This window comes from Anoplophora glabripennis, unplaced genomic scaffold (assembly GCF_000390285.2).
Source record: "Anoplophora glabripennis isolate ALB-LARVAE unplaced genomic scaffold, Agla_2.0 scaffold149, whole genome shotgun sequence".
NCBI classification, from domain to species: Eukaryota; Metazoa; Arthropoda; class Insecta; order Coleoptera; family Cerambycidae; genus Anoplophora; species Anoplophora glabripennis.
Genome location: NW_019416248.1, coordinates 853,807 through 875,173, shown reverse-complemented (window position 1 = coordinate 875,173; position 21,367 = coordinate 853,807). Strand labels below are relative to the sequence as shown.

The following is a 21,367-nucleotide window of genomic DNA, read 5'->3' as shown; positions in this document are numbered from 1 at the left end:
CTTGCGTTACTCGCACAATACCAAAACGTCACCAACATACTTTTACTGGCATCCGAGGCAGAGCTTTGATCCGCGAAGAGAGTCATTGTCCCTTTTTATACCTTTTCACTGATTTAGGGTTAATGGGAGACGTACGTCACAATTAGCAACGATGTAGATACGCTTCGAGGCCGTACGATGAAGGAAAAACTTAACTTTGAAGTTCGCTAACGACTCGGACCAACAGAGCAATCAGATGCGAGCGTTTCTCGAGACTAGTGAGCATATTATGCTCGTCACAAGGCCTGGCCGACAATGCGGCGGCACAAAAAGGGAATACATAAGCCTTTGGAGGGCTAGCGAGGAGTTAATAGTTGGCACTGGGTTTTGATACGATAGGAGGATGCAGACAAAAAAAATTAATTATGTTAACAGCAGTGCTGCTATCTCATAACCTCGTATACGTTAACTTTGTTGAATAGTTCAGTGATTTTGATGGTGCTCCCTAAGCAAATGTAAATAAATAAACATCAATTGTCAACGCAAAGGAAATAAAACTACTGTTCACGTGACTTTTAATCATTCATGGAGGCATCAATTAACGTACATTGCAAATGAAGGTTCTGAAATACTGTCCGGCTTCTCTACAATTTGTTGAAGATCAATACGCGGAAGATGTTTCTTTCGCGGGAAATTTACATGAACTAGGAGTTGCCAGGAATGTTCAAGAATTTATGGCTAGTACATAAAAACATATCCCGCGATGTTTTGAACGCGTGTGAAAACTCGCGTTGTTGTAAATAACCCCCATCAGTCTATAAAATATCTTTCACATTTGCATCTATCGCGGAACGAACACGATATTCTAATATATTACGTATTCCCATTCTCGAGGAACACGTATGGTTTTTGCTAGCGATCAGGTGGCTACCAGTAGAATAAAGAACCACCATAACGACACAACATTAATTTAAAGAATCAGCTGACTCAAATTATAGGTGTTATGGGCGTTCAAGCGAATATACCCTGATACTAAATTTTGCAGTTTTGCGAGTACAGAAGTTCCAATTAGTAAATAACAAATTACCTAATTGAATACAAACAATACATATCTAAACACGTAGTAAATTGTGAAACTTGTTAGGTTTGTAGTTTAGTTTAGGAACATGAAACGCTATTCTGACGATTGAACAAACATCAAGATAATTAATTATTCAAAATCGGAACAACTGACGTACAGTGAACTTTGTATAGAATACTGCGAAGGCTATATATTTAAAATATTTCAAATTTAGACGAGAATGTCCTGTAAAAACTTCCAAGCAAGCCTTCCAACTTACGAAAGTTAATAAGTGATAAAGTTAGAAGTTAGCTATGGACGGATGGGTCCTAAAAATTTGTACGATACCATAATAATTAATCAGAGAAATTTATTGTTACGAACTTCCAAAATTAATTATTATTTCTGGGTAAATTATTTAAGTTTCAATTTCCACTGTCACGAGCTTAGATATAATGAAATTTAAGAAGTAAAGGATGGAAGATGAACCTCAGTCAATGTTAAAGTGTTTAACACTTCAAAAAAAAGACGTCATTATTTCCAATTGACATCCACTGATTTTCCCATTAAAGGAAACACAATGCTCTCATTCTAAAGAACATATGATTGAGCTTAAAGCAGGTGTTTTGAGAATAAATTAATCCAAGGATAATGCAATTCATATAAGATTACCATCCCAGCCATTTCTTCATAATTTCCTCCAGGTGTATACCAATATTTTACGTCCCATACAAACAAGTGCACAGGACGAAAAAGTTTACTGATGACGAACCAATGAGAACCGATAGAAAGACGGCATCCATCAAACTGGAAGCGATTTTCCCAAAGTGTATGTATGTAGGTATAAAAATGCCTTGCATGCCTCTCGCTGGCTTAAGTACATTGCTCGCTCATAATTCCAGCATAAAAAAGTTTATATTTCTTTCTTTATATCGGATCATATAGAGGCATCACTCCTGAAGGCGTCGTGTGTATTCAGCTCTCTATATAAATATTTTTATGCGAGGGTAATACGGGTTGAGCGCGTTTATAAAGGCAAGAACGAAATGTTTTCCTTTCCAAAGTATTATCTAACAGCACTGGATGGCACAAAAGGTTTGAGTTTAAGGAAAATTTATAAAAATGCTGTTAAAAACAAGCTATAACACTTTCCTGCATACTTCTCTCTTGATTTTCGTGCTTCTGAAGTTTCATGCATTTCTGTGCATGACTTGTGCTCTGATTTTTCTTTCTTGTTATTTCTTAAACTTGTGCTAATATGTCTTCCAATACTTGGACCTTGGATTACATTGTCCTTGCAGTTCGTCTTAAGAAAGACTGTCCTTATCTTCCTTGAAATGATCCGCCTTTTCAGAACATCCCTGCCAATACATAAAAGAAGAATTGGAAATTATGCTAGTGTTGCTTTCCTATTATTCTGATTTGGAAATAACGATCACAAAGTGCTTTAATTTTTTTGCCGTGTTCACTACAATTAAGGTCTTGAGGATGTTTGTGAAAGGAGTATTAAAACCAAACAGCTCTCGAATAGGATTATTATAGACGTACGTTGTCAAGTAAATTACGATTGATAGAACACATAATGTGTCGTCAACACGCCATGGTTGGATATAGGTTTCTATGGTTATCAGAGTTATGGTATCATCAGCGAACCCGAACAATCGTTCGCCTAATTAAGTAACGCACTATTAAAAGTTTGGGCTTATTAAAATATAGGGGATAGGAGAGAAGATATAGAGAGAAGAATTTAATCTCTTATGCAAGTAAAATGATTAACGTTAAAACTATGTCCTATATCTTCAGTAATACATAAAAACATCATTGGGTGTACCAGTAATGAAAGTTAATAATTTGTAAAGAAAACAAAACTAAACTTCAATAATTACCGACACATCTTATATATTTTTCAACTATATATCGAAAAGAGTATTATTTTGTGTTTCCTCCAAACGTTTATGCATAATCAATGGATAATAACTTCAATTTAATGTAAATATGATAAACCATTGGAAAGGCTGATACCAATGTTGAGAAATAGCCGTTAGAAGCTCAATAAAGTTAAAGAATATTTTAAAAATTGGTATCTAAACGACTGTTTCTGCATTTAAAGTTTACAAAATGATAATTCTCGATGACTCACTTCTTAAGACAAGATAAGAATATTACATTAGATATCGTTATTGTTTTAGATATTTCTTTCCTTGTCTTTATTATGCATATGTCAATTTAAAACTATCTAAAAATAATTCAAACTAGAGTTAACTAATAAATTATTTTGTTTACCTCTACATAATAATAAATAGGTATTTCAAAACATGTGTTTAGTATAACTTATCAATGTCATGGCCTTAAACAAAGCTAAAATAGTCGCACGAACAAAACAAATGATACCATATGACCAAACTGACCTTACCATGCAGTGAAATGTTATTTTAGCAGATTACACTAAGAACAAAATTAGAATTAGTGGTATGAATAATAACAAAATAACAAATATCTATGTACCTAATACATCCCTGTTTTTTGTGCTATTTTCCATCACTTGAAGCAAGTGTTTGCACATAGGCTATAGAACTCAGATATCCGTAGTTATTTTCCATAAACTTCTTATCTTATTTGCATAATAAAAGAAATCTAAATATATTATTCATGCCTATATACATAGTAAAAACAGATATAGCTCGTTTAACCTTTCACATATTTTTCCATTAACATTTAACTTTACCCAAGTTCAAGGTCATAAAAAAACATCTTTGTTAATGGGTGATTTTTATTTCTAATCATTTAGATAATCTGTAGTTTTATAAGTTTAGAAGAGTGTAATCGACCTCTTAAGACAATGGCGTTCCAGCAAAAAAAAACGTTGTAGCAGCGTATTCCTTTAAATACTTAATTAAAAAACTTTTACAAATTCAGTGCATTCGCTTAGATCTGCATATTACAGACGGAGTTCATGTAATAATTAATTCAAACTTGGCTCATGCCTAACACATCTGCTTTTGACGTGCCCGAAAGGGCAGTCAAGGGAGATTTACATTCACCATTTTTCCACCATTCTAGCTGTTAGTTCTCTTTACCGGAGTATTATCTCTGGCTGATCCTTAAACTCAACACAATGCAGAAATATACGGAAATAGAACAATGAAAATGTAGTGTTATTTACTATACTAATATCGGAAAATATTTAGAAGAATAGAATGATAAACATTTTAAAAACGAAAAAAAAGTAGAGTGACATATTAAAAGCAAGTTGTCATAGTTTTGTAGGTAAGTAATTGGTTTTCATCTATATTCTATTGGCAAATATATGTATGAAAAGTTTTTTTCGAAAATCAAATTCGCATATCTAATATAAGTAGTGAAAGGAAATCAGTTATTGTTCCTCTTAGCCCGATATTATATCAATTAATAAATTGTTTGACAATTTAACCTATTTTGTGTCTCTAGTAATAACTACTTTAGCAATACTCTTGACTTAACTTGAGACATCCTGTATATGAAACAAATTTATCATTCATACAACTGTAATTTCGCTGATTGTGAGATTTGTAATTGCTGCACTATTTATTTCGGCGTTATTAAAAAAGTTGGCCATGCACTACATCTGTGACAATCCATAGGTTTGTGTAAATTTTCCTTGACACTGGCCTCCTTCGTTTAATAGAGCACAATTGGTTCTATTAGGCTTCTAGATGCTTTTAAATTAATATAAACCGTTCTTGGCTTCGTAATGTTTTGCTGCTGTTAACATCAAGATTGCGATGGTTTTGCAACAAGTCCAGTGATATTCCGCACTGTCGATTTCAAGTTTTTGAAGTTATTATTTAGGTTACGATGTTACCGAGACAAGCAGGCTGCGACTAACAGTACATTGTTTTTATACTGCCCGTTAGTGTATTGCATTATTAAAATTTAAAACGGCATTGGTACTTTCTCCGCTTATATATTGGCTTCATTATTTTTTATGTTCTCTAACCTAACACATTTGTTGTTGGGGAGTCATATGTTTATTTTCATCACACCTTTTGTTGCCAGCAAGAGGTTTTAAAATAGAATAGAAGATTTATTATTTAATTTTTCATGTGTGTTTGACTTTAAATGAATTTTACACAGCTTTAATCAAAGTTCTTTTTGAAATACACAATACATTTGTTTTTATATTACATAGATTTATTGAACATTTAGTCTCAATCCACAAAATGTGTTTTTGGTAAGTGTCTGGAGATCAGGCAAAATTTAAAAAAAAATATCAACATTAAACGAAATTAATTTTCTGGCTGACTCATTATTCTGAATACGCAAAAGTTAAAAGAATCTTACACAAAAATTAAATAAGTACGTTTTAACTTGTCATAAAGTTATATCCCTATGAACATAAGATTGTACCAAGTATAACGATAAGAGAAATAAAAAAATTATGCAATCCTCAATTAACGCAATTGCCATATACGTACAATTTAAATTTAGCTTATTATACAATGTAAATGATAATAATGACTAGAAATGAGGCAACATCAAAACCATAAAACGCTATAAAGAGTACAAATTGAATAATTAGAGAAACACGCCAAGATAATTTAATTTGCATCAACAACAAGAGCCCGAGGACAATATCGTCATTTTGTCACTGACATTAATAACTTTAAATGGACTATACCTCTGCTGGTTCACATTTTTTATTATTTAAACCATTTTTCTTCTAGAATATCTCACAGATATAACCAAAACACAGATTTCCCATATTTCCAGCCATCGTCATGTATTGTGTAAAATAGTTAATTGAAGTTAAATATATTATTTCCAAATCCTATTCTTTCATTTTTCAAAATACAAATGTTTAATCGCGTGGAACATTAAAAAAGATCTTGCGTCCTTAAGAAAATCCTTGTTAATCATCGTATTACTAGGAAAGTGACCGGTTTCCTTTAGGTGTTTAAAATAGTAAGTAATGGATGTGGTGAGAATTACATTAGTTGAAGAGGAAATAGTTATACTGACACTGATATGAATATTCTCTTGGCTAAATGAGACACTCATTCGAGGTGTCAGAATTCACACTTGCGTTTCTCGTACTATACAGGGTGTTTTAGACAAAGATGCGTTTTTTGAAGGGACACTCTTTCTGAAAGAGCCTGTAGTAATATTTACATTAATCTTTGATCCTTACTAATTTAATTTATAATCTATATTTAATATCCAAAAGCATTCTTCATGAAAGTCACTGAAAACGTTATTAATGAAGTTTCATCCCCTGAAAATGATTGGATTCAGTGCAAAAATATCTATTAAAAATATTATGCATTAAATGAAAAAATCTGCAAGATTTGTGGGACATTTTCATATAATGTTTTTGTATTGAAACATAAACTAACAGAGTTCATTTAAATGACAATTTTTGAAATGCAGAGAATAATTCTCTTTTGAACGTGTACAACCAGATGACATGGTATGGCAATTAAAAATAAAATCACATGTCATGTAAATGCCTGTATAAAAGCTAGAGTTCTGCTAAAACGGTCATATCGATCGATTGCAAACTAATAGAATCAAACCCGAAACTACCTGAAATATTTTCCCGTAAATGGGAAACGTTTGTCGTTGTTTTGTTATATTCATAGTCGATTTAATTTTTTAAGTAAATAAATGAATTAAATTAACTTCATAAAATAATTATGTTTGTTAACAATTACAAATTGAAAAGAGTTTGAGGTTCTACTAAATTTTAAAAACATTTCGTAAACAGTACTATTATCGACTAATAAACTAAAGGAAAATCAGTAAAACAGCAAAGATTAAATGCTAATTTTACATCGAAAGTTATGAACAAACATTTGCACAGTGGTATTTTTTTCCTACTGAAATTAGAAACGCAATAGTCAATAATAATGTAATATAATACCCAATGTATTATGTAATGGTTATGAGTCAATTATTACAAGTAACTTTGCAAACCAAGCTTCAATATGAGAATTCCCTGTCGAAAATAGAAATATTTATATAGAACTATTAAATTGATTTATATTTAAGCTTTAATTTCATGATATTACGTTGAATTCATGAACATATTTACTGCTGGTCTGTATAAAATGTAGGTTATCTGTTTATAAATGATAAAAAGCTAACCATGATTGTAAATAAACACAGAATCAGCAAACTATAAAAATCCATTGCATTCATAACGGAATTATAATTTCAAAACAATATTTGTTTCAAAATGCTGCATCGGTAGAATTCCATAACAGATGAGCAAAAATAAATTAATCTATTTTGTTAATTTAATTAATTTGAATACTTGGAATAATCTCTTCCTAGAACGAACAGAGAAGATATTGGTATAGTACGACAATGAAAATCGAGATATATTATTATATCTTTAAATCCTAAAGCGAATATAAAAAATGTAACATACAATCGTTTTGAGCGTGAAAGATCGGTAAAACGAAAGGTATTGAAGAAAAGGCCAATACAACAAGAAACAAGAAAATTAAGACTAGCCAAAGAAAGAATCGGTCAATATAGAAGTGGGCACGGACCATAATACTTAAATGAAAACATGGTTTGATAATCATAAAACATTGTTTGATTAACTATCAAAACGTTAGAATGGGGATACCTTCAGCAAACAGAAAGGAAGACGGGAATGCCTGAGACAAATCAACTTAGTCAATCAAGGCTTCTAATTGCGTCGTAAGGCAATGCCGATATTCAATGAACGTGCGATAGCGCCTAAATGTGCCGGAAATGCCAACAATCGAGCAAACGGATGATTGAAATATCCAACGCCCTCCTTCTGAGTCATTTTGTTTTTAAAATCACACCTTCATGCCTAAATACTACAAAATATTACATTCACAGTTTGGTTAACTTTGAAGCTCACGAAAATACATCTATACAACAGCTTACGACAACAGCCATTCAGGTTAAGTTCATAGACATAATATGAAACATTAAATTATAATATGTCCATGAGTAATGGAGAAAGTTACATTAAAAATAGGGACTCTACATGGATTTCGCTCACAGAGCAACATCTGTTTATTAGCTCCTACAATATGCATACATAATGCAAGTATATTAATAGATTTAAGAAAAAACAAACACTATTTAATTAGGTACCTACCGACACGAAAATATATTATATTATATGCATTGTGTCCGTTTTGAAGACAATTACAATAAGTCTCGTAGTATTCGCGATATGAATGTATAAATGTCCAACAATTTTAGCTTCAATTCACAGGTTTCTTATCCTTGATATCAAACTCTATAGTTCGCAAGTAAATTGCATGCATTAATTATGAAGGATCGTTATTGATAACAGCAATTAGTGGATGCCAAACTATGAACTCCTGATACCTAGTTAACATGCCAAATATTCGGGAACATCATACATAATCGAGCGGGTTAATTTAACCGAAATTTATATCTGAACTCGGTCTACCATACGAATTGCGTTCCAGCTAGTAATCCGGTTCGGTTTTGAACTTCTCCAAGTTGTCCCCGCATTATAATAAACTGCTAACCACTACGTGGTATGCGTTGCAATCGCAGCAATTATCTGCGGAATTGCACAATCAGGCCTAAGTCAATTAGAGGCTTTAAATATCCGCCTACAAATAGTTTGCATTCATTCGTGATGCGGGGACTGAATCATTAGCAAAAATTTTGTCACCTCAACGTTCAATAAATTTTGTGTGCAACATGAAAAATATTTAGTTCAGATTTGATTAGGACATTTACATTACATCAAAAAAAAAAAAAGAATTTGTCATGAAGCAAGCTTTTGACACATTGGAAATCAACGCAGTTATCATATGATGTGTTAAAAAGAAGTGGTTGTAGAATTTTTAAATGGTTTTATGATATTTAGTGTAAAAGAGATAGAGGAAGAGAAAGATTCACTTTGCAGGGAAAACCATCAATTTTAGAAAAGTGACTCACATACAGCTTGTAGGGAATAAAATTATCTACAAAATGAGACTTGTTAAACTAAAATCGGTTAATAAACAAAAAAGTTATTGCAAAAAACAAGAAAAGTGACAATTTCTTAATTTATTTATAAATATCGCATTTATTGTTAAAATTTTATAAAACCTATGACAAGTTGAGGATTTTGTCATACTTTAAAAGTGTGCCAAAAGTGGGCGCTGTAGGTGCAATAGTTTTCGCACAATTCAATTTGTTTATAATGGAGGCTCAAAAAGTTATGAACTTTAAGCCCCTGTACAGGCGTTAATTTTCAACCAAACATGATTCTGAAAGCGTGATTTTAATCTTAAAGACGTAATTAAGCGACCTATTAAAAAATATCACCGTTTTTTTGACATTAACATTCTCAAATTGTGCATTGAAAAAACGTGCGTTTTTCGCTTATAAACAATTTGAATAAAATTGTTGCTATTTATGCTACCCCACCGAAAATAGATACAAAAAAAATACAAATTTAAAAAAAATTACCGTCTACGACCAACAGGAGCCAAGATAAGATTTAAGTCGAAGCGCAATTGTTTATAAAGTTCAAATTGATGCGCGCTGTAAAATTTTGCAATATCTCTATTATATAATAATCTATTCATCGTAGAATCTTTTTTTTAACTAGGGTAGCTCGACGAAAAAATAACAATGGGCATATTTACGAATTCGTGGAATAGCCCTGAACCCCAGAAAAAATACATCTTTTATAGTTAATTTTTTTTAATTTACAAAAATGTCACAAAAATTATTGTTAAATGAAATATTAATTAAAATTTCTATTTCGGAATTATTTTACTATTATCGAATAAATAAATGAAGCTATCGTTCATTTAAAAAGTTAATTTTTAAAGTGAAATATGCAAATTTTTTTGTCGCACTATTAAAATTGCCGTAGCCCCTAAAAATTTCGACAGAAAGATCTAAAAACTAGAATCTTAGAACTTCAAAATGCTTTTTTTTAATTCCCGATACGACCATTTTCCACCTAAATACAATCTGTCAAAAATCACGGAAAAATTTCGGAAATTCTTTCGACACTTTAATTTTTTGCATTAGTTTATTTGAACAAGTTTTTTTTAGGTAACGATACAGGATTTAACGAGTCCGCCTTTACTAATAAGGAAGATACAGTTATTAGAGCATATAATGACTAATGTCTTACACAAAGGTTTGATATTTTCTTGGAAGCCTAACAAAGAGGTTGTTAACAAAATTATAGTTACTTCAAAAATTAAACCAAATTGCTGAAATAAAGGCGGGGTAATTTATACTCCACGATCTGTTATTTTTTGGAAAAGAAAGTATAGAGAATATTTCTGTTACAACCGGGTACCTCCAAATCAAACTTTCGCATGTAAAGCACGTCAGTAAATATATTTTGATGGTTACAACTGGAATGCCTTTTAATTCCTTGAACACAGTTACATGTAAAGGTGTCGTTGACCCGCACGTGACTCCCATGACAATCCACGATCTTTGATTAATTACAGGAATTTTGGAAGTCGTAACAGTGCCTGAAACGAATTTTTATAATTTGCTTGTTGGTTGCTGATTAAAAAACAAGCATCCGCAATTTCCATAATGGAACGTAGTACGACAAACAGCGACAGATAAAAAAATACACGAAGTAGAACACCAGGAAAACCGGTTGGTTTTTTTGTGAAATTTTACAAGCGTGTAGCCACTGTGACGAAACTGGACTTGAGGTCTATGTCTTCGATGGTTATTGATCCAAAAGTTGTGTGTATCCAATGTTTGAAACATAGGCAAAATTGTTGCACATAGTATATGTATTTTATCTTCTTTAAAAAAACTAAAAACCTGCGTTTGTGATTGAATTTGATTACAATAAGTTTCCCATTAAACCAAATAGTTTGCAGATTCACAACCCCTTGGAGACGGCTGCAATTCAAAGGACATTTTTCCAAAGTACCAATTTTCCGATATTGACGCGAAGCTCATAGGACTCTTGCGGAGCCAGCGTAGAGAGTGATCGGACGTCCACCCCCATCAACATGCAGTTCAACAATCAGTGTTAGATCCTGTCCAGTACTATTGTACGCTCCATTGTTACATTTGCTGTATACTAAAATCAAAACCACAATACCTCTCCTACTGAAAATTCAGACCTTACATTGCCTATACTAAGAATTTCTTTACAGACAGATATTTCATGATTAAAATGGAGGATCTGAACCTTTGTTTATTATTAGCGAAGAATTTGGCACGGGGATCCATTAAAATCTGCATAATTACACTCCAGCTTAGGGGAGCGTTGTACAAAGCCTGCCATTTGCCTCAATAATAAGCAGACAGTTGTAGACACCAGATTAGAAGCGTGCACGAACATTATTCTATTTCTGATTGATGTCGGGTATACTTAACAGTTCCAAGGTCCCACAATTCTAATACAGTGTGCACTTGATGACATAACTGCGTTAGTTTATGTGCAAAACGTTTTTACACTTGTGCTCGCTGGGTGAGTCACTGGTTGTCCTGTAACATATGTAGATTATGGTAAGAGGTGAACTAAAAAAATATACATGTCTTTTTTAAGCGTCCTTCGCGGCTTAGTTTTTGTAGACGAACAGGCAAAGCTGAATAAAGCTCAGAATTATAATATTATATTGTAAAAAAATTTCACTCAAATTTCACACAAGTTTACTCAATAATTACGCACTCTATTAGAATGAGTAGAACTGAGTGAAACTATTGCATCAGAAATGAGTGCGTTTTACTCAAATCCGAGCTAACTATCAGTTGAGCGACTTTTGACTCTATTCCGAGTATATAAAATCTATTTAGAGTTGACTTTTTCTCCAATATGCTTTAAGTTTAACTATTATTCTTTACTCCGACTTGGTTTTTAATTAACTAAATATTGAGTGCAAAAATAAATCACTCATAAATGATTATCTAGGATATACAGTGTTGAAATTATTTCACTTCGCGGGGCCTCCTCCTGTCCTGGCTGAGAACCGCCAGCTGAGACTGACACACGGATTTTTTTACAGTGTATTAATATATCGTTTCCTTCGTCCAAAAGCCCCGAAAATTATAATAGAGGAGATAATAATGATCTGAGCAGCCGAAACTAAGCCGAATATGCTTAAATAATGACACAATGGGTGTTTCTATTATTGAGAATCTCAGATAGCCGTCAAAGTGTTGAGGCATTAGTCAGAGTTCGTTGTTCTTAACCAAAGATTTAACCAATACAACACTGGTAATCTAAATAATGATGAACCTTTCCCATTAGATTTGGTCACTTATTTAGCTTATTTTAGCTTAATGTTATCATAACGCCAAGTCATTAGTCTTTTCCGTGCTTTTTCTCAAGCACCTTTTGCTTTAAAAAAATTTCGCGTCTAAATTTTCTTTATCTTTTACAAATATCAGACGTTGAAGGGAAAAAAATTGTTTCAATGTACTATTTTCTAGGCCGACGTGATTTCTAGTCAAAAGTAGCACAGTTAACTGCACAGAGATTTTATATTCCTCTATTAACTTCGTGTATGGCAATTTAATACAACTATCTATATATGTCCACAAGTACCTTCTCGTTTCACAAGTTTAAAAAGATTATTACAAAGAAATGCGGTGAGTCGGCAAAGAGGTTATAACAACAGTTTACAATTTCATTGTGTTAGTTTAGAAAAAGTCTACAACATTGCATGCTATTCCAAGAATCTACTGCTTACGAAATATTATGTTACTTTTGATAAAACAAAGCGATAGAACCATCTTTGTATCGTCTATACTGTCCTATTCAAATTGCAATATTTCATGCTGAAAGTAACCATGAAATGTATAATAATTTTGTCGTCACGCCATGAACAAACTTTTTATTACTGACCTCGGATATATTCGTCTGTTTCAAACCTAAATTCTGATGTGTAACGAACACAAAAAGATACCTACATACATTAAATCCTCCTTGCGAAAGTTGCCAACGGCTAATCAACAGTTAATTCGATATAACAGCTTTCATAGTTGCTTTTGTATTTATTGCAAAACAATTTCTCACGGTTGTTTTTTTCCCTTGTATAATAAATGCTTCCTTATCAAGCTCATATAGAAAAAAGCTAATAATCACTGATGTATTAATCAATGTCGGCATTTTTATTGATTATTCAGAGACTATAGCCAACAAACTATTTCAAGGAATTTGATAGAGATTAATAAATATTTTAATAACAATTTTAAACTTTAACAGTTGAATGAACCCATATAGTTACATCTCTTCCTCATATATTTTAGTTACTATGACATCAAGAATATGTGTTACCTACGCGTACATTTTTAACAAATAGAAATTGTCATAATATGCAATAACCACAGTACTACTATAAATACTTAGAAAAGATATATCTTGGATCGAGTACTAAATTATCCAAGAGAAAATATCATGAACACCACGTAACAGAGAACGTATGTATATCTGATAAAACTCTCACGATTACATGCGAGACGAAATGAAATTCGGAATAAAACTTTACGCAATAGCATCTGCTACTACTTTCGACATAATGGCTTGCCAAATTTGACTCACTCTGTACTGTTGGGCCAATAGATACGTTAATAACCTAGATTCGCTGACAAAAACCATCTTACTTAGTTGGCCAAGAGATCAGGATATTTCAGAATGACGAGGCAAATTTAAGTGCAAAAAAAGAGACCTAAAATAAATGTAATAATATTCATAATAACACTTGGCTTAATAAAATATAATGTTGAAAATTGTTATGGAGACGAATAGTTTTGTTAAAATAAACAAATTAAACTTTATTACCCGCCTCTTAAACATATGACAACATCTTTTGCATAACTACCACGCATAAATATATTTTACTATCGACAGATCCTGCTATAAATGTTGTAAGTGATGTTCCTTTCCACACCAGAACAGTAGATACGTGTGCCAATTGGCAATGAGCAACAGTCTTTATTGCTGCATGACTGAAAAAAAAACTGAATATCTGCTAAAACATCTATAACTAATTACTGATTATTTTTTTGTATCTACATCTGTTTGTTTTCTTATTCCACTTCAGTAGCCAATCCGTGCTTATTAAATTAATGCAATAAACAAAACAGCAACGAAATTCAACCGTGAACAGTTGAAATTTAAGCAGAATCTGATCGCGTTCCAAAAATTTGAGAAACAAACTTAACATATGTTTTTAAAGGTAAAAGGTAACTTTAATATATTACACAATTTTTTATGTCAGATGCCAGAATATCTATTATGGCATTATCGCTATATATTATAGTTATCTTATAAATTGAGCCTAATAGTATTTTGTAAACCTATCTATAGGTATAAAAACTCCTCCCGAGCACATGTATATTGAGACAAAAGAAAAAATAACAGGCGTGTGTATTATAACACATGACGGTAGATTCTAAATATGAACTCTGGGTATTTCCCAGAGGAATTCGAATATATCAAGCGTATAACAGAGATAAAAGCTTTAGAGCTGATATATAAGGGCCTTAGCATTTTAACAGTCCATATTATAAACATGTGTAAGCCGAGAGAATTGCTGTTAAGAGATTGCATTCGTACCAGGGGGCAGAAATATTTAAAAAATGTTTGTGTGGAATACGCTAGAATTTTTGTCGTTGTCATTCAGTCGTCTCGGGCAATATAAGTTGTTAGCAACTTCAAAAAAAACTTGCCCCATCTAGATTGTGTTAATAGAATTAGTTTAAAACGGCACAGACTTGCAAACGTTATCAAATGAATACAACATCGTCAGTATTAGTTTCAACCTCATAAATATTAACTCGGTATAAAATTTTAAGTGATAATTTTTCACGGAAAAATATAGCCGATCACTAAAAAATTAGATACTATTAGAAGAAATTATAATTTTTGATAAAAACCAAATTGCAAATTAATAAATGTAATCTAATTGTGTAAAAATAAAAAAAAAGTGTTAAATTTAAAAATTTACTGTGGCCGTTCTAATCAACCGATTTCAATTTTTCAAAAAACATTTGACAGGTTTAGCGATCGTTTTTATGTTAAAAAATTTTCAAGTATCTAGATGCTTTATTTGAGGCTGTGCAACATTTTGAAAATTCGAACATTTTTTTTTGCGAAAACTATCAAACCGATTTTAATGAAATTTGATGTTGTTTTGTAATACGCTAAAGTTTTTTTTACCAAAACTAGAATGCCCTCGGAGCAATTAAAATATTTTTAAAAAATTGTCCAAAAAACTCGATTATTTTGCCTTTTTTTCATCAATTATTGCTAGTTTGCAACATCGGTAATAAATTTAACATTTTTAACTTACAGTATATTGTGCAAGATTTGATTCTAAAACTTTTTTCCTCTTCAATATTCTTCCAAAACGCACAGGTTCCAAGATATAAGTAAAAACAGGTATTTATTTAAAAATTTTTAAACATTTTCGCAATTTTTGAAATGTTCCGGACCTCGCCCAGATCTAGGGACATACACTTTTATTATGTGAGTTGTGCTGAAGACAATCCAGAAAAAATTGCTTGTCCCCTCTCACACCCACCTCAAAACAGATCCGTCCTGGTCTATTAGTAATTCCTGCCAGTAAAGTAAGCTATTATCGCAATTCCACGAATTTCCAGTAAATAATTATTACTACTGCTGCAACAAATTATAGCTATGGCAGGTACAAAAACACCGGCAAACACCGCGAAGGGCGTTGACATTTAAATGAAATCGGCGGGCTTGTTTATAAAATAACTCCGCAAATGCCTCGAATTTGCATTTAACAACTCGGAATGGCTGGGAATTTCTTTGTATAAGTAAGGTTTCCTCGTGTGTGTGTGTCGAAGGACGACGTAAGGCGCTATCAGGAAAGGCGCTTTGCAATAATTAAACCCATCTTATGCGGAGATGCAGGGATATCTGCAAGCTGCATTTGCACGTCAGGTCGCGTCTTACCAGTTCAACTATTTACCGTTTAATGAATACCAAATATCCGCCTGGGTTTTTAATGAAATGGTGAGCGAGTCTAGATTAAATTTTTAAGTAAATGTTTTTCTTAATTAACCTACAGGTTTCCAATTTATTTGTAACAAAAGAGCACCTGGAAATGAAATATTTCCATCGTTTCGCAAAGGTACTTTCATAAATTTTGATTGCAAAATTTTCGAAACAATTTGATTTTATAATTTCATAAAAGTATGATACGTGTCTTTTTAAGAAAAATTGTGCACCCAACTGCAATATTAAATATGACGGGAAACTTTATTAACGTTTTCACGTTCACGCGTATTAATTTCACTTTAAAGGAAGCGTCTATCAAAGCACTTCAGTTAACAAAGTCAGAATAACTTTTGTTTACTGAGATCTGGACGGAGGCAAAAATTTGATGAGCTACTGAACTTGCTGGAAGTTTAATCAAAAATATTTACACGACTTAAAAAATAACACTGCGGATTTAATTAACAAATAAAGAACTTTTCTCTAAGAGACAAATCGAACTTTAATGATACCTAATATTAAATAGTATTATATTTATTTCCAAGGACTTCATTCAAATATAAAATTAATATAAACATCAATTGGATATCTTCATGATTTCCATAACAAATATTAAGTTCGTTAATTTGAAAGGATATTAAATTCGCCCCACCGTTCATCTTTAATTTAATCATTCTCCTTACGTATAGGAGTTCGCCTCTACTACGATGTAATTTGAACGCGTTGTACCGTAAACAATGGTTGGGAACTTCTGGTCTGCATCGTCTCGTACATTTGGAAGTTTAATAAAGAAACTTAATGCAAAATTACACGCAATAAAAGTTACTGGCAGCATTACCACTAACTCAAACCTGGAAGAAAATTCCACGAAATACTTTTTACTCATAAATGAAATTTAAACCTTTGTCATGCACGTAAAAACTTTTGCTTGACCATTGCCCTAATTAATCAGATTTTCCATGTTTCCCTCATTCCTGCACTGAATGATGCTATCACCCTTTTCAAAGAACACACTTGTTTCAGAAACATCCTGTATACGAGAATGTATAACAGAATATTAAAATTAACTTGTTTTCTTTTTCTGAAGGCAGCTCCATGATATAATTTCGCGTTTACCAGTCGACCACATTTTCTTTTTCCCTCAGCCTAGCTTAGTTAAAACTGGGTAGAAGCCGTTTCTATTTTAAGGGTCAGACAATAAATTCACGCCTTAAGCGGTGGCGTTCACATTATTCTCTCCAAAACTGTAATGGTGGTGTAACAGATAAAAAATGCCGGGGATTTTTAAGTACCCTGATCTTCAAAGATTAATATCATGTTCAGGGGCGTGTCCGCCCTAAAAAAACATTTGTACAAAACTTTGGGGTTTCCAGAATTGTTAAGAGAATCCTTAGAACCCCAGTTTTGCTCTTCGGTGAAGCAAACACGTTAATTTTTTCGGTTCGGCTCGATGTCTCCAGTTTCATGGTTTTATTTTAATTGTTTTATCATCTCGAGAAGTTTCTTAAAGCATATTTTATGTTAGATACTCAATATGTAAGGGCGGAAACCAAACTATCCCTCAAATTACATCCATTTTGACGTTAGTAAATCAACAGCTTCCTGTGCAATTCCGTTTTCTTAAAATAACTCTATATATATTCAACCATAAAATGTGCTGCAGAAACAAATATACCACATAATACAACAGCTGGAACACGATCTGGAAACTTTGGCATCTATCCAGAAGATAATAAAATAAATCTTTTAACTATGCAGAAAATATATCTATTTTGTTGAAATCTTGAAGCACTTCTGGGAACTAATACTTTGTTTCCAAGATATTAATTAAAATTAGAGTTGTAGGACGAAAAAACAGTTTAACAAAATGAAAAAATTTATTATATTATGATTTTATTACTTAAAAAACTTAGAGACTTAAAAAACCTGAAAATATAATTTGGATGGAAATGTGGTACAAAGTTTAACAAAAGCTGTCTCAAATTTGTGGTCAATACTTTTACAAACATACAGGGTGGGCCATTAGTGTGAGAAAGTAAAATAACTCCCTTGTTTTCATAATACAGAAAAAAAGTTTTTATAAAAGTTGTACAGAATCAAAAACCCTAAAGGGCAAAATTAATTTGAAACACACAGGGCGATGAGTGAAAATGGAACACGAAAAATATTACATTTTTAAATGGAATACCCTGTAAATTTTTAAACATATGAATTTCTGAGAAAATTCTATATATGGCAATATAAACAGTTTTGTTACATTTTAGTGCGGGGTTGCCAAGTTATGTAGAAAATTCTTTGAATTTTGGAAAAAATAACATGACCTCGAAGAAGTTGTAGTATTAACTTTCAACTGCTAACACTTGGAGCAAAAATATTTGACAGTTATAGGCAACTGTTAGGCAAAGTATCCTATATTAGCTAATGTCGATATTTTGTACAGGGCATTTTTTATAATACGATCATTTTTAGAAAGTTCAAACTTGATTTTTTAAATGGAACCCCTTGTATATTATTGTTCTATTTTAGTCCACTCCAACTTTTATTAAGTATGTTCTACACCTAAAGTTGCTAGTTTTTAAGATATAATATTTCTGTAAAAAACTAATTTTTATTATTTTCGGTCGCACGAAATGGCTTTGGAAAAAGCTATCACATTGTGTCAACTTGTCAGTTCATAATTTATCATTCATTAATATTTATTTGTAGTATTCTATAAAATCATAAAAATTAAGTTTATCAGAAATGTTGCTATATCTTAAAAACTAACAATTTTAGATACAGAACATACTTAATAAAAGTAGACCGATATTTGAATAAAATAGAATAATAAAATAGAAAAGTTTTAGAAAATCAAGTTTAAACTTTCTAAAAATGATCGTGTTATAAAAAATGCCCTTTAGAAAACATCGGTATTAGCTAATATAGGGGCCTCTGTCTAACATTTGCCTATAACTCTGTCTAATTATTTTGTTGCAAGTGTTAGTAGCTGAAAGTTAATACAACTTCTTCGAGGTCATGTTTTTTCCAAAATTCGAAGAATTTTCTACATAACTTGGCATGTATAAAAATATGCAGGGTGTTCCATTTAAAAAATGTAATATTTGGCGTGTCCCGTTTTTACTCATCGCCCTGTATGTATCAAATTAATTTTGTAGTTTAGGTTTCTTGATTCTGTATAACTTTTATATAAACTTTTTTCTTGTATTATGAGTAACAAGGGACTTATTTTACTCTCTCACACTAATGGCCCACCCTGTATATAATTAGGTAACTCTCGTACTTTTTGCTTTACTTTGAATATAGGTACTGAGCTAGGACTAACACATTCATGTTCAGGATCAAGCAGGTCTTGAATCTTTTTAATGTTTGGCGATCAAGTGATTCGTGACACGAAGTAAACGTTGAAGAAAGTTTTACAATATCTACTGCAAATTTGGAACAGTGCAAAGTATGTTTGGAGCTCTATACTTCTTACAGTCCAACAACTGGCAAAATTCGACAAGTCTCGAAACGTATGAGTTCCCTCGAGGTGAATAAACACTAGAATTAGTTGGTATAACGGCGAATCTACAAATGATTCCTTATTAACACACACACACATCTATTACGCTGATTGAGAATCTTCATTAAAATGTAACTAGCAAGAGTCAGCGGTCTGTAAAAAAACACGTGCATATGTTGGTAACGATGTGCGTCTAGTTTATTCGAAATTACTTCAACGAGCACCAACCCAGTGTAAATTATCCAATAAGTTATGAGAAACGTAACCTAGCAGCGCTGTTTACCCTTTCTAACAGCTCTCATCATAATCAAGCGACTATAAATAAACGTAGGTGTGAATTATTCAAAACTCCGGCCCATAGCTTAACTTTTACCGCTCACGGAACAGCTGACATCGCCCCCATCACCACGTGTTCCTACATGTAAACAAAAGAGAGAAGGCGCGACATACCTGGCACCGAAAAGAGCACAAACAGACAGAAAGGGATGAAGACGATGAAGGCGAGCACCAGGAAGCAGTTCCGTCGCCTGAGAGGGGACATGGCGAAATTCACAACGGCCATGTCCCACCGACGCTCGCGTTGCACCTCTACACCATCACCAAAGGCCGAACAACCACTCGTCACAGCGTTGGCGGCGCCTCAGGGGCCGATAAACACGGAAATCGGCGGTAGCACGCGATATTTTGACAGTTTCCGCGATTTGGGCGATCACCAGGCCGTACCAACACTGGCTTCGATGTGACTGAAATGCACGGAACAGCGGCCAATACTTATATAAGGTCGCGGAATCAGCACGCGGTGGCGGAACGTATCGAGGAGAGTCGAACGCGTCTAGAGAGGCGCGCATTTATTGATCTTCTCGCCTGTTGTGGTACGAGTTGCGAGTAGCACGTGGCTCAGAAGTAATTCATGATTAATTAGTCCGCGGACTTGTTAAATCGTGATTTAGTCCCGCGGCTTCCGAATTGCAAGCCAGGATTGGTTTGCGAACAGCACGCACAGTCTTGAGGTACTCGACTGAGGATCATCCTGACGCTGCAACTTTTGATGACACAGAAAATAATAATGAAAATTAAAATGATCTCAGTGCTCTTGTAACTTTCCGCCAATTGAGACTACGAATTATTTGGGAATTCCACAAGGGTCGAATTTAAGGCCATTTTTCATGACGTTTAGAAGCAAGAATTAGCCTAGTATTTAAAAAACATGGTTTCAATCCTACTGAGATGAATGCGACTTCGAAAGTACCTCAAGGTTCTACATTTGGTCGCCTTCTGTTCAATATTTTCATTAATGACTTACACGCGAGATTTTCTTTCTAATCGCTACTTTATGCTGATGAGTTATTTACAATAATTGAAGTTCATGATTACTTTGTTTCCCTACATTGTCTTTTCTTGTTCTCTAATTGGATTCGGTTTGGACGTTTTCAGCCACGAAATTTGAGTTATTCTACATTTTTCCAATTTTCACCCCCAAGAACGGCAGTGACAACATTTTTAAAATTATGGCGATGTTTCGCATGGTACTAGCTATGTCATGTAACATTTAGTTTCGCTCAACTCACTCGGTTTCAAAAATACAATACTTATGTACGTTTTCAGCCACGAAATTTGAATCATTCTACATTTTTCGAATTTTCACCCCCGAGAACGGCAGTGACAACATTTTTAAAAGTATGGCCATGTTTCGCATGGTACTAGCTATGTCCCGTACAGATTTAGTTTCGCGCAACTCACTCGGTTTCAAAAATACAATACCAAAAGTATTCGAATGCAAGCTATTCGATTTTGAATTTTCTCGATTCTGCCCATCACTATTTTGGACAGTATACTGTAGACATATAAATAAATAAATTCAACATAAATACCACGT

At 32.9% G+C, this 21,367-nt stretch overlaps 1 protein-coding gene across 1 annotated transcript in view; it reads right to left on the bottom strand.

The window, feature by feature from the left end:
* LOC108911728 (alpha-1,3-mannosyl-glycoprotein 4-beta-N-acetylglucosaminyltransferase B) overlaps nt 1–20,222 on the bottom strand; it is a 106,224-nt gene extending 86,002 nt beyond the window's left edge. The window contains exon 1 of the mRNA XM_018716729.1: nt 19,942–20,222. Coding sequence (XP_018572245.1) covers nt 19,942–20,053 — 112 coding nt within the window. The 5' untranslated portion in view covers nt 20,054–20,222. The remainder of the gene's footprint in view (nt 1–19,941) is intronic.
* Nucleotides 20,223–21,367: the final 1,145 nt, after the last annotated feature.